This window comes from Ostrinia nubilalis, chromosome 29, assembly GCF_963855985.1.
Source record: "Ostrinia nubilalis chromosome 29, ilOstNubi1.1, whole genome shotgun sequence".
Taxonomy (NCBI): domain Eukaryota; kingdom Metazoa; phylum Arthropoda; class Insecta; order Lepidoptera; family Crambidae; genus Ostrinia; species Ostrinia nubilalis.
The window spans coordinates 4700705-4715394 of NC_087116.1; the positions used below are offsets into that span (position 1 = coordinate 4700705).

At 39.0% G+C, this 14690-nt stretch overlaps 1 protein-coding gene across 1 annotated transcript in view; it reads right to left on the bottom strand.

Moving 5' to 3' along the window:
• The window catches only part of LOC135085613 (neurofibromin-like), a 90424-nt gene that overhangs the window by 44029 nt on the left and 31705 nt on the right, over positions 1 to 14690 (bottom strand). Inside the window, exons 19-28 of the mRNA XM_063980389.1 lie at positions 12219 to 12266; positions 11928 to 12027; positions 11007 to 11145; positions 9287 to 9392; positions 6216 to 6279; positions 5599 to 5770; positions 5224 to 5337; positions 3930 to 4072; positions 1722 to 1830; positions 756 to 862 (exon numbers count right to left, since the gene is read on the bottom strand). Coding sequence (XP_063836459.1) covers positions 756 to 862; positions 1722 to 1830; positions 3930 to 4072; positions 5224 to 5337; positions 5599 to 5770; positions 6216 to 6279; positions 9287 to 9392; positions 11007 to 11145; positions 11928 to 12027; positions 12219 to 12266 — 1102 coding nt within the window. The remainder of the gene's footprint in view (positions 1 to 755; positions 863 to 1721; positions 1831 to 3929; positions 4073 to 5223; positions 5338 to 5598; positions 5771 to 6215; positions 6280 to 9286; positions 9393 to 11006; positions 11146 to 11927; positions 12028 to 12218; positions 12267 to 14690) is intronic.

A 14690-nucleotide genomic window follows, 5' to 3' on the forward strand; every position in this document is an offset into this window, starting at 1 on the left:
GCGCTACTATCAATGCTGGGTTGTTAGTTTTTTATTTTTGTTTTTTTTTGTTTCAAAATCGTTGGACTATAGTAACGTATACTGACACCCCATTTTTTAGATGTACCTAAAACGCAGTGGTGTACGAGACAAGTCCAGGCGAGGAAAGGAGCTGGTATAAGCGTTTATCAGGTAAGTTGGGCCTCCAAGCAGACATGTTGAACTCGAAGCGGCGTAACACGTAATCTCTCGGCGGGCAACGCTGTGTCCCTTGGTGCGCACCAAATCCCTGATTGGTTATACACCACTACATTTTTATCACCGAAAAAAAATTCTGGGTAAAGAGTTATTGATACTGATCCTATTTATGCAAAAAAAGTTTAATAAAGTTACTCAAAATTTCATCCCAAAATTGGTAATAATTAACTTAGTGAAAAAAAGTCTTTTTTTTACTTTAAATTTTTCACACATTTCTACATAACCTGTTAAAATTTTTTCGGTGATAAAAATGTAGTGGTGTATAGAGGTTTAGACGTGGCCCTATATAGATATTATGATAAAACATGGCTTATGATTATTGCAATTGTATTTTGAAGTTTGTAAAGTTCATATACAGTTCTAAATGGATTGAAACATTGGGTTCAGTAATAAATTGCGGTAAAAGTTAAGCCCCCTCCCATTCCGCTCCATACCTCAGGCACTGACTGAGGTAAGTGCTAGAACTATAGTTTATATGACTATGTATGACGACAATATTAGTGTATGATTGACGATACCTGCTAATAGTCGACGAGTCGGGCCGCAGCGGTGGCGCTATCTGGTGGCTGGTTCCGAGAACCCAGTCCGTGACGTATTCCACCATCTTGTTGCGGAACTTCATCTCCTGCGAAAACCATAGAAATGTTACGAATGCGAAACAATCTGTATATGTTATTCCTTTGCTTGAACTTGGCTTGACACGCCGCCGCGTGTCTAGATGCCTTTTTACGGCGAAACCACAGTTAAATATTTTGGTATAGTTTTTGTCGCTAATAAAGATCAAATATCAAATACACAAGCTGCCTCGCTCTTGCCAAACATGAGCAAGCGAGATAGAAAGCATTTGTCATTCAGAATACGTAAGTACACACGAGGCTAGCGTACACAACTTTTTGATCGCCTCTCTCGCTGCGCGACCTATACATCTATACAACATAAAACTGACTGACTCACTCATCACGAAATCTCAGAAACTACAAGTGCTAGGAGTCTCAAATTTTGCATGGAGGTTCCTTTTAGAACGTAGGTGCTCACTAAGACAGGATTTTGCAAAATTCAACCCCTAAGGGGGTAAAACGGGATCCACGCGTGCAAAGTCGCGGAAACAGAATAGAATAAGAATAAGAATATTTTTATTGATGTAATACACTGTAATATTTTATATTGAAACCCTGGCTCCTAAACTAGTGTAAACTGTATTTCAGGAGCCAGTGTCTTCCTAATAGGTGAATACAGACAGTTGTTAATATATATTACACATCTCAAAGTACATAATTACTCGATTTTTTTTATTTCTCATTATGGTGAAATTAAATTAAATTTAGCAACCCAGTGTGTGTGTATGGTGTGGTGTGATGTGGTGTGGTGTAGTATCGTATAGTGTGTGTGATGTGGTGTGGAGTGTATGTAAGTGTATAGGTATAGATTAGTATGTGTGTGTTGTTGTTGATATCAGCAAACAGCTAGTAGACAATAAAACTGACCTGTCTGAAAGCGAGGTCGTCGCGCCTCTTCATCATGGCCTCCACCACTTGGCAGAGCTTCGTCTTGATGTGAACAGACAGCACTGTCATGTCCAGGTGGCGGACGTATCTGGCAAAGGAATATAGGTTGTAAGCATTACGCAATAAGGTTCTTGCATCCAGTAAGATTCGAAGAAGCACATGATGTCGTGCCCTGCGTGCCCAAACAACTGCACGCAGGAAGATTTAATGAATGCTACTGACAACGCCACTCTTGTGGCGTAGTTTGGGACTGACACTGTGTAGGTTTGTTGTCGACACGACAAGAAGAATCTAATAAGATTGACCAAGTCAGATCGATGAAGATTTCATGGATTGTATCTAGTTTACATATCAGTAGATCGATGTAAAGTCAGCATTAAATAGTTGGTGACACCCAAAGTGGCCAAAAGTTGTTGTCAACTTTTTGGCCACTTTGGGTGTCACGAACTATTTGACGCTGATTGTAGACATTGTAGTAGCGACTAAGAGGTGCTATGTTCTTCTGATTAATTTCGTCGCGGGTCCAATGACAGTTTAACTTTCCCCCGGGACAAACTTGGCCTTCACTGGTTGGTTATTGGCGGTCAAGCTGTAGATCCTGGCTACACAGGAGTTGCAGCGGTGGGAACGAGAGGTGAGAATAGTTCCGTCCTTACCTGACTATAGCCAGCACGAGTCCCTCAATGGAGGTGGTGCTGAGAGGCTCGGAAGGCTGGCCACTCTTCTTGTTGTCTTGGATACTCTTCGTTAAGAAGATGATGTTAGACAACCTTACCTAACTACACCGATCTTGTCGCGAAAAATGTCCGTGCTTTTAAGCAATTTTGTGAAAATGTTATTGGCGGTGTATCTAATAGCTCATAAGATAGGTCCCCATAATTGATACTTGAGCGCTTTCCCATTAGGGCGTTAGAAGCGCGACAGCAGCGCGGCAGCGGCGTTTTTATAATGTGAAAGCATGCATCCGCTGTCACATAGTATGAAATTTTCGGCAGCGCTGCTAAATCGCTTAAATGTGAAAGCGCTCTTACAGTCCGTGGTGCATATATTTTCTCAAAGGTTACTTAACCTTTGTATTGCCTCCTGGCATCTGCTTTGCAATGGAGGAAAGTCGAACCTTAACTTCGAAGGAGTTATCTAATGACAATTTAACTTTCCCCCGGGACAGGCTTGACCTTCACTGGTCATGTTTTTATTGGCAGTCAAAGATCCTGGCTACACAGGGGGCGCAGCAGTGGGAATAGCCCCGTCCTTACCTGACTATAGCCAGCATGAGTCCCTCGATGGAGGTGGTGCTAAGAAGCTCTGGCGATGATGATGAGATAATGATGATGAATTGAATCTATGATGAAATTCACACGCACAAAGTAATCAAAATATGTGCTCATTATCCATTGCGGTATCAGTACCCAACATTCGTACTATGCAAGCAATGTAAACTTTTTAAATTATAACGTCGCTGCTATCATCATTGCTTTCACAAGCATTGTGTTCTGTTTTTGGGCATATTGCTGCGACACCGGCCACGCCCCCTTCTCACATCTCCCTTTAGTTTCTGTGATCTGTGGTTATGACCTTACCTGACTATAGCCAGCATGAGTCCCTCAATGGAGGTGGTGCTGAGAGGTTCTGAGGGCTGGCCACTCTTCTTGTTGTCGAGGATGCTCTTCATGATGAAGATGATGATAGACAACCTTACCTAACTACACCGATCTTGTCGCGTGAACAAAAAATATCCGTGCTTTTAAGCAATTTTGTGAAAAATGTTATTGGCGGTGTATCTAATAGCTCATAAGATAGGTCCCCATAATTGATACTTGAGCGCTTTCCCATTAGGGCGTTAGAAGCGCGACAGCAGCGCGGCAGCGGCGTTTTTATAATGTGAAAGCATGCATCCGCTGTCACATAGTATGAAATTTTCGGCAGCGCTGCTAAATCGCTTAAATGTGAAAGCGCTCTTACAGTCCGTGGTGCATATCTTTTCTCAAAGGTTACTTAACCTTTGTATTGCCTCCTGGCATCTGCTTTGCAATGGAGGAAAGTCGAACCTTAACTTCGAAGAAGTTATCTAACGACAATTTAACTTTCCCCCGGGACAGGCTTGACCTTCACTGGTCTTGTTTTTATTGGCAGTCAATGATCCTGGCTACACAGGGGTCGCAGCGGTGGGAATAGTCCCGTCCTTACCTGACTATAGCCAGCATAAGTCCCTCAATGGAGGTGGTGCTGAGAGGTTCTGAGGGCTGGCCACTCTTCTTGTTGTCGAGGATGCTCTTCATGATGAAGATGGTGTGCTCTACAAACTGCGTGTTGATGTCTGTTAGCATCACCTGGAACGTGTACGTAGGATTTAATAAAGTATTAAATAGACAGACCGATCCAAATAGGGATTTTTGTGTATGTACTCGTAAAAGAATAGTTCGATCCCAAAAGGGGTAGTTCTGTTGCTGAAATACAGCAACTTAGGCTGGGTAGCCTTAACTTTAACCGTAACAAATGTCAAAAATCTGTCAAGCTCCACACTGAAAACACCGGTTATCGTTATAGTTACGGTTACAGCTAGGTGGTGCAACTCAGCCTTATTGTAACTTCTAACAGCAGAAGCCCATATAAAACATATTATAGTTTTTATTCGAAAATCGCTGCACGCAGCATAATAATACAAAAACGTCAGAACGAAGCGATTTGGACTTACGGGTTTGTAATTTAGCCAAAAGGAAAGACGATAAATCTGAATTGTCAACTAATTCTGCCACGTATAATAGAATCCGAAGACATCTTTATACGAAAATCTTGCAATTTTATTTACCTGCTGCTGCTGATCGAAGAACTTGTCAATGAAAGCCTTTATCTGGTCGAATAGCATCGGGTACAGCGCTGGCGACATCTTGTGACCGACTAACTCTTTAACGAGCGTCTGTAGTACTGTAATATATCCTTTATTTCACGCGTGATAAGAGCGACTTTAGCGAAGCATTCTGTCACAATTTGTACGTGCATGTGCGTAACAATATAGTGACTTTCATTGATGAATTGATGGTAATGGAACTGCCTTTATCTCGTACGTAACACGAGCTACTTTTGCGGGGCAAATGTCACACTTAACGCTTGCCAGAAGCTCTCACACCTGATGCTTTTAGTGTGAGAGTGAGACAGATAGATAAGTTTTAATTGATCATTACCTGTTGCTGCTGATCGAAGAACTTGTCAATGATAGCCATTATCTTTTTAACTCTTTAACGAGCGTCTGTAGTACTGTAATATCGCGTTTATTCCACGCGTGATAAGAGCGACTTTAGCGAAGCATTCTGTCACAATTTGTACGTGCCTTTGCGTAAGAACACAGTAACCTTCGTTGATGAATTGATGGTATTGGAACTGCCTTTATCCCGTACGTAATACGACCTACTTTTGCGGGGCAAATGTCACACCTAACGCTTGCCAGAATGAGAAAGATAGATAAGTTTTAAGAGATTATTACCTGTTGCTGCTGATCGAAGAACTTGTCAATGATAGCCTTTATTTGGTCAAACAGTGTCGGGTACAGTGCCGGCGACATTTCGTGACCGACTAACTCTTTCACGTTGGTTTGTATCTGGTGCCCAAACCTTTCGTTCCTGCCTATAAGGTCACCTTAATCCCAAGTGTAATAAGGGGGATTTTTCAGTGCAACTGTCACACTTTATGATCAACTCCATCACAATAATTTTCATAAGGTTACCGAATACCGAAACGTTCGTTGATAAAATGTTGATATTAGGACCGCCTTAACTAACACCGTAATAAGAGCGACTTTTGCGAGGCTCGCGTTAGGTGTTAGAGTGAGAAAGATAGATAAGTTTTAAGAGATTATTACCTGTTGCTGCTGATCGAAGAACTTGTCAATGATAGCCTTTATTTGGTCAAACAGTGTCGGGTACAGTGCCGGCGACATTTCGTGACCGACTAACTCTTTGACGTGGGTTTGTATCTGGTGGCCGAAGCGTTCGTTACTGCATAGCAAGAGTCGGAGTAACTGCCCTATGAATCTGTAGATGTGGAAGCTACGCATTAATGTTACTGTACTTTGTATATGCATCGATATTTTAAAGTTATAGGTCGTGCCCGTGCTAGAATGGCAATAGAAAAGACAAGTAATTGCCCGCCAATTGAGGCATATTCAACTCTGTCTGACGACAGGTTTTACTTATAGTTTTGTTATTTTCTTCTCAAAATGTCATAATGAATAGCTGTACGTAACTTAAAAATACAATAATGTGAGCGCATGACCTGTCAATATTTTTTGGATGACATTATTATTATGCTTGGAAGCAATTGTAGGGTAAATATACAAGGTGTGGCTTTTTTGACTCAAATGCAAAAAAAACTTTCCCCTAGAGAAGGAAGATCAAATCTTGCAAAAAATGTATGTTTCCATACAAAATCGAAATACATAATTTTGGTATATTTTTTTATAAAAACATGAGTACTTACTGAGTAACCGGACAGTACTGAACTTCCTGCGAGCTGTTTGCAAGAACGTTGTATTTTCGGGAATCTGCGAAAGAACAATTTTATTAGTTTTCTTAGAACTAAATTGTACATCAAAGTAATCGCTGTGGCATTTTACTTAGTTGATATAAGAGCTATTTTAAAGGTGCTATCGCCAGTGCACATTTTTTTACTTTCATATTCCATGACATTAGAAACTGATGATTTTTTAACTAAAACTGAGCGGGGTCCATTTTACACAAACACAGTTTCTTTCTTTATTTTTTTACTAGCTTTCCGCCCGCGACTTCTCCCGCGAGGAATTTTGTCAGCCACAGAAAAATTTTATCGCGGCGTCCCTGTTTCAAAAACCGGGATAAAAACTATCTTATGTCCTTTCCCGGGACTCAAACTATATCTATGCCAAATTTCATCAAAATCGGTTCAGTAGTTTAGACGTGAAAGACAGACAGACAGTTACTTTCGCATTTATAATATTAAGTATAGATGTACTGTTTATGTGTGTTTATCAATAAAGCTTTATCTTATCTTAAACTGGAAGCTACGGGATTCGCAACGCGAAATTGGCTGTAGCAACACAGTCGAAACGTCAAACTTCAAGCACTCATGTTAATTCAGCGTCAAATAGTTCGTGACACCCAAAGTGGCCAAAAAGTTGATAACTCAATCTTATTCCCATTGGAACAAAAACGTGTACAGTGTCCCAAAAAGCTCGGACCGTGGTTGTAAAATAAAACACTGATCCAAGTAAAGTGAAGTATATTGAACCTTAATGTTTTATTTAACCTAAATAGCCAGGAAAAAATCAAATGATATCGCGATTTAACGAAGCACATCGCCATCTAGCTACACAATTTCAGAACCTATGACTTTTGACATTTTCCATCACTATTTTCTAAACTATGATAGACGCAATCTCAAACAGACGTGTGGCGAACTTTTTGGACACTGGATCACTGGGTGTCACGAACTATTTGACGCTGGCGTTTCATCCCTAAAGGACAATGTTCGTTCTCCATACATTGTTCGCCGTTAGATCAACAGTGCCGAAAAAATACTTTCTAGGTTCTAAATGACACAAATCTTTATGTAAGAACAATTATTCCTGGCGGACCAATTCTATAAACTTATTGATAGCAATATTGTTATCATAACCTCTTACTTACTAGTATTGTATTATATTATTTTATGCACATCGATTTGGGAGATGTTCTGTATTGTAGTTGTCGCAGCCAAATTGTATTATAATATTGGACGGGTTTTGGAAATAGCTCGGCGTTCCACTTTTATGATTTACTTACTTACACTTAAATAAATAACATGAATCCTATGTTTACTTTCCACTCTTGACATTTAACACGTGACTTACCAAACTAACTATCTCCATGGTTACCGTCTTAGTCTATGCATGACTAGGGATTGAACAACTTTTAATTGAATATTATTAACAATTCTCGATAATTATTATCGATTGAAAAATATTCGGTATTTGAATCGAAAGATATATTCCATTTTATCAATATCAAAATATTCAATTTTAATAATAAAATAAATATTATTTACTACTACCTATGAAACGTTCTGAACATTGCCTGGAGCGCTCCCCCAATCCTGGGTTTTCCCTTTCCAAGCTGAGAGGACATCTTTTTGGTTCTATCGATACATTATAAAGGTACTTAATATTTGAAATGTATTACCAATTATTGTTATAAGCATTTTGAGCGAATAAAACTTTCAATTCTATTAGAACTTTAGACATTTCTCTCACTTTAAGCGGCATTGGATTTTTCATCGGATTTTGAAACTGTTACAGATATATTAAAGATGATCCCATATTGTTGTCATTGTCTATATCAGTGTTATGATCACAATTCTTTTTATTTTATTCATAACCTTCGACCAGTTGGACACATTAGATAGCTTCTTGTAGTATCGTGCAATATATTTTTAACTTTTAATTAAAATCTAGTCATACTGTAGCAATATGGACGATTTATTTTATTTACAAGATCGGTATCTTATTGTCTATGATGACCGCAGTCAACATCACTATTACATGGAATCCTAACAATGAAGTACGGCATTGCCTTGTGCCGATTTTACATAGATTTTATCGACACAAATTATGGAACTTCATAGGATATGGAGCAGGCCACGCCCTAAAATGACCGGATGTCGTCATAGTATTATGGAATACATATAAAAGACTTTTATTATTTCATTTTCTAATCCTCAAGTGTCCGTTACAATCTAATTAATATTTAAGTATTCAAAAAGTAAGAGATTAATTTTGATACTTTACTGCTGTGCCCAGGAATCTGAGGCGGTTTCTGACAATGTCCTTTCCATATGGTTAAAAATATGGTGGGAACTATATTCCCACTCCCCTATAAAGGGTTGAGCTGCATGGCAACGTACAGTCACGGAATGAAAAGGTTCGTCAGTTTTCAAATTGATTCCTTCAACGAATCGCGAGCACATATTACCTTTTGAAACTATGTTACAGAATAATGTCGAGTTACAGAAAATAATCTTTAACTGTTCGTCGGTAAAGTTCAAAATTATTCAGATCAAAGTTGTTTGACGATTTAACTTGTCAAGAAGATAATTATGAATGATAAACTAAAACCTTCTTGATGGTTCAAGCTGCCATTATCTATTAAATAATAAAAAAACTACATTTTGTAACATTGCACTGATGGGGTAGAAAAATAAACAAGCAAAACCTTATTCGTTAGCAAACGTCATATTTATTTAAATGTTAGCAGCACTGTTTCTTGCACGGTTATGTTGGCAGGTTTGACTCTTACAGTACCTAGTGCAAGCGAAAACCGACACTAAGGTGACGAACCTTTTCATTCCGCGACTGTACATTTTGTGCTTATTCCCAAGAGTCACACCGAATCGCTGTCGATGAACGAAAGTCTATCCATATTGGGAAAAAAACCTATCCAGTCATATGGTTACTCGTTTCGGTATGACTTGTCAGAACAAGCGGAATTTTGGGTTTTAGATGATGATGATGATGATGATGATGATGATGATGAGCTCACCGTGACTATGCAGATATGACCACACGGTGGACGGCCGACGCTGTAAGCAGACGCCGCCTAGAGCGCATAAGAACGATGTGATGTTAGCCCACTCTTGGATTTGCATCTGAAAAACAAGGATATATTGTAAACGTTTTATAAATAAAGAGATGAATGTGGTTGGTACCCAATACGATACCTTTTTGTAATGAACATTTGTAAATACTTTCTATTCTATTCTATTTAGGGTTTCTGCTCGAGCTTTCTCGAACTCGAGAAAACTCGAGAAATTTGGCTTCATTCGAGACGAGAAAAAAATTACCGGAGCTCGAGAATTCTCGAGTTTCGATTTTGAAGCTTTAATATTCTTGAAAGCCTATTTTCTTAGACAAAAGTAAGATTTTAATTATTTAATAGGTTAATGTTGCGTTTAGACTGGCCTAGTCTTTCCTTTTTTTAACTAATTTGATTTGCAAGTAATGATCTTAACCGAAACTAATAATGATCACCTACGAGTATGCTATATTTTATTATGTTTGTATAACTGACTGATTTAAAGACTGAAATTTTTTTTGTCAACTATCTGTTAGTTTAGGTACTCGTAAATACGTTTATTCAAGTCGTTATCTTTAAGTTTAAAAATTTATTTAAATGTTTTTTTTGTTTGTAAATGCAGGTTTATTATCGTAATTTTTCAATTAATTTGGACTTGTGTTCTTTGGAAAACAAGTGATTCAATTGGAGCTCCAGATATTTATGGTTATTAATCCTTAAAGTACACGCGACTTTATGACTTTTGTCCCTTTAGTTAATTACTAAGTTATAATTATCCTACTAATATTATAAATGCGAAAGTTTGTGTGGATGTCTGGATGTTTGTTACTCTTTCACGCAAAAGCTACTGAACGGATTTTGTTGAAACTTTACAGTATCATTGATTATAACCCAGACACATTATAACATTAATAAAAACCCGTGTTTTTACTAAATTTCAACCGATTTCAACAGTTTTAATTAAAAGACTCGAGACCCGAGAAAACTCGAGACTTTGGCCTTGAGAATTCCCGAAACTCGAGAAAAAAAATAAGTCGAGAAATCAGAAACCCTAATTCTATTCTATTCTATTCTTTGTCCACTTTTTTCTCTATAGAACACAAAACAATCTGTCACATTGACGAATAAATAAACTATTAAGCCACGGATACACTAGTGGACAATTAGCAACATATTGGCTGACTAACTACGTGTTGTTCTCGGAAACAATGTTACCGGATTTTGCAGGCGTCCACACTCAGTAGTTGCAGGGATGCCATCACAAAACATGTCCAGGGTCACGTAGAATGTTACGCGAAACACTTGAGGGACAGTTCGGGGCATATTGGGAATGTTTCTGCAACATGTGGAATCTGAATTGCACGGAACATTAATTTGTCCCCAAGTGTATCCGAGGCTTCAGTTTAACCAACCTCCAAGTCAGGTGTCCTTTAGGATATTTCGTTATGGAAACCCTTGAGAAAGGCCTTTGTCCAGCAGTGGATATCGTTTGTTAGCAACGGCCGACTGACCTCCACCGGAAAACGCAGCGTGTGACGTCCACCCACTAGGTGGACCGAAACCTCATAAAGGTAGCAGGAAGGCGCTGGATGTAGGCCGCTACCAACCGAGCGATGTGGAAATCATTGGGGGAGGCCTATGTTCAGCAGTGGACGTCCTGTGGCTGAAATGATGATGATGAACTAACCTCAAAGTCGTGTTCGCTGCTCGTATGATGGGATACCCGTCGCTTAGCAACGGCTCTGTGCAAGGCTTCCATTTGGCATTCGTCCATCTTGTCGCCTTGTCCCTTGGGATATTTCTGGAGTATCTTGCATAGGGAGTCCCTGTGCGGGAAGATTTTGTGATTACCTTATTTGATTCAGGTAAATCTAAGGTTCTTATCTTACCTACTGTTAACTGAAGTATATTAAGGCTGAGTTGCACCACCTAACTTTGACTGTAACTAAAACGATAACCGATGTTTTTTGTATGGAGTTTGACAGATTTTTGACGTTTGTCAAAGTTAAAGTAAGATGGTGCAACCCAGCCTAAAGGTATGAAACAATGTACAAATGGCAATGCCAGATTTTGTATGGAAGGTGGCGTCTTTTTTTTTTTCGCGCGGCCATCGACCAAACCTTTTTTTTTGATTACAAAATAGTGTAATAAACCAAACTTACTATGACATGTATACTTCTGAACTGTGTTACGAGCATTAGAAGTTTGATGATTTTACATACTAGATTTGCTTTCTGCGTGCAAGCTTTGTAAGAAATTGCGACAGTGTAACCAAAAAACATGGTTTGGTCGATGGCCGCGCGAAAAAAAAAGACGCCAATTTCCGGCATTGACGGGCGCCCGTCGCACAGTCGCGACAGCAATATAATTACGCGCGAGCGATAAGGATGGGTAGCTTGGGGTCATTGGACAAAATTCTACGTGCTCACGGACCAGGCTTTAGAGACCATATTATTTCTCTTTCTTTAACATCAAGAGGAGATGAGTTAAAATTATTTATTATTTTAGGCCAACTGATAAACTACACAAAAGTATATTCAAGGGTGATAAATAAAGGATTATATTCCATCCGCATTAAGGTTGATAATCGATAAAAACACCAACATACCAATTCCTGAAGGTCTCTTCCCATACAGGCTGCACTCCATTGACGCAGTGCTCAATTTTCCTTAGCAACGCCATTATACGCTTCTGTAGCGCTGCCGAACCTGTGAAACAAAGAAACCATGTTAAAGGTATATCCACACAACGATTATGGGCGTGGCTTGATGGGGCGTGGCTTGATTGAGCGCAGCTTGATAAGGCGTGGCTTGAAATGCAACTTTTAAATATTGTTTTTTTTTAATTCAAGTGGTTTCATATCTACTTCTGAAAAATTTATCTAATAAAACATACTTACTCTGTATATTATTCTTGTAGAAGCATCCCCTTCCCATATCCTGAGAGGCTGCATGCGCAAATGTTAAATATAATTATATAACTTTTACTTTATTGATTTTAAAGTACAATACAAAACATATAGGTTTTTCTCGCTCGCACAACGACTGTCTCTCTCATTCACTTGAACCAATGATTAATTAATCAAAGGACAATGGGCAAAATTGTACCCGGCTCCAATAGATATGCTTCTAGTGTCATTTGAAAGGTCTTACGAGACGAACAACTTTTACTATGACCACCAGCCTCAGATCTGGTTGTGTTCGAAGATAAACACACTTTTTTGCAGAATGGTACCCGGCTCCAATAGTATTGTTTGTAGTGTCATTTGAAAGGTCTTACCAAGACGAACAACATTTACTATGGCCACCAGCCTCAGATCTGGTTGCATTCGAAGATAAACATACTTTTTGTGTAGTTGAAGTATCACACGTGTCCATCGTATGGTACTTATGGGTATGGATAGGTTATGCGAGGCATGAAGGGTTTACTGCTCCAGCATCCTTCCTTAACTCTATAATTATTTATGGGGATAATTGTGAAATAAATATTTTTATTTGAAGAACTACTACCCCTTATTAATAAAAAGTTACACCTAGGATGAACCATGGATTAAAATGACATTTCCATACCAAATGACAATTCAAGCCAGAGTTCAACTAGGGTGTAACTTAATTTTATTAATAAAGGTGTTAGGGTTTTATTACTTCTTAAGGATTTTATTATGGGTTGCTAAAGCGAATAAACCCACAAGACCCAATAAGTCCACCCACGAGATGGACCGACGACCTCATAAAGGTAGCGGGAAGGCGCTGGATGCAGGCTGCAACCAACCGCCCATTGTGGAAATCATTAGGGGAGGCCTATGTTCAACTGGACGTGCTATGGCTAAAATGATCACGATGATGATGATGAAAGAGAATCAAGGGCTAATAGCTGGGGTAGTTCGTCGTAGGTATAATCCTTTCCTTTTCAATGCTTCTTTTAGTTATATTAAAAGATTATAGTCATAGTACATACTCGTATACATGGATGATTGTGTTATACTTTCTTATAATACTTAGTGGAATTACTGCTTTCAAAACGTGAATTAGAACTGGCCTCATAGCAGATATTTTCCTACATCTAAAGGCCTTTTGAAATATATATTGGTTATGGCTATTGGAGCAGAATTACGAATTATGGTACAAGTTACAACTCAATTTAAGACACAAATGTTTTTATCTTAAAAGTATACATTTTATATAAATAGAATAGAAAACCTATATTTGATACAAAAGACAATAAACATTGACAACAAATAAGCAGGCATACAACACAAAATGTAATGTTTTATGAAATCACATTAATAAAAGCTACAGTTTCCGTACTCAACAGTGGTGCCATCTCTGTGCATCTTAAATACATATTATTATACATAATTTACAAAGGAGAATTTTGTAATGTCTCCTGAAGGGAAAGTAACTTTATGTAGATAGAAAATTTTACTCAAAAAAAACATTTCTTTATTTTTGAAAAGAAAGAAAACTGCATTCAAAGATTTCCGAAAATTCACCACCCTAGCATATCTATACAAACATTATAAAGAGGTAAAGTTTGTGTTTGTATATTTGTTAAATTGTAAGGGGTAATCTTAGGATCTACTTAAACAATTTTAAAAATTCTTTCAACGATAGAAAGCCACATTGTTGCTGAGTGTTATAGGTTATATAAGGTGTTATTTTTTGTACTGATCATACTTTACCAACGCATCTAATAAAATCATACAAATACAACCCAAGTGTTTTTAAAAAAAAATTCAGGCTAGTTTTCGAGTAAATCGACAAAGAATGTTTCGAAAAAAATAAAAAATAAATCATCCTTTGAGCGCGGTGAGTATTCGTTTGTACGCACTATCGTAGTAGCCGGCCGAGGGCAACGACCACTGCCACGTGCCGCGCCGCGTGAGTCGGCCATATTGATATCGCTGCCAGTCGCTCCGCGCCCACAGCCCGCGCCGAGCCGCCGATCGGCATGCGGGAGCGCCACAACATAAATAATCGTCCCAGTCCGTCCAATGCGCCCAAACGTATTGCAGTGTATGTGTGGTTTATTACAATGACGCGCTTGATCAATAACAAAACGCAGGTGAAATTATGTTTCGGGCACACTAACTGGCCGACGAGAAACATTGACGAGTCGAAAACCTTCATACCTTGCTTGTTTGGAGCCGCGCAGCGCTTCAGGGAGCGCAGCCGTATCCTGACTTGACGAGATTCCGTGCGCTTCGAGGACGAAGTTCTGGATTTCAATTTCAATCACCGGCACAGTGCTGGCGGTACCCAGATGCGAGCGCCGCAGACGGCGGCTTTTGCGTAAAAATACGGAATGCCTTATCAAGGAGTTGTTGCCAGAGGGCCACGACCGCGACCTAGTTCTATCGATGGTTATTGCG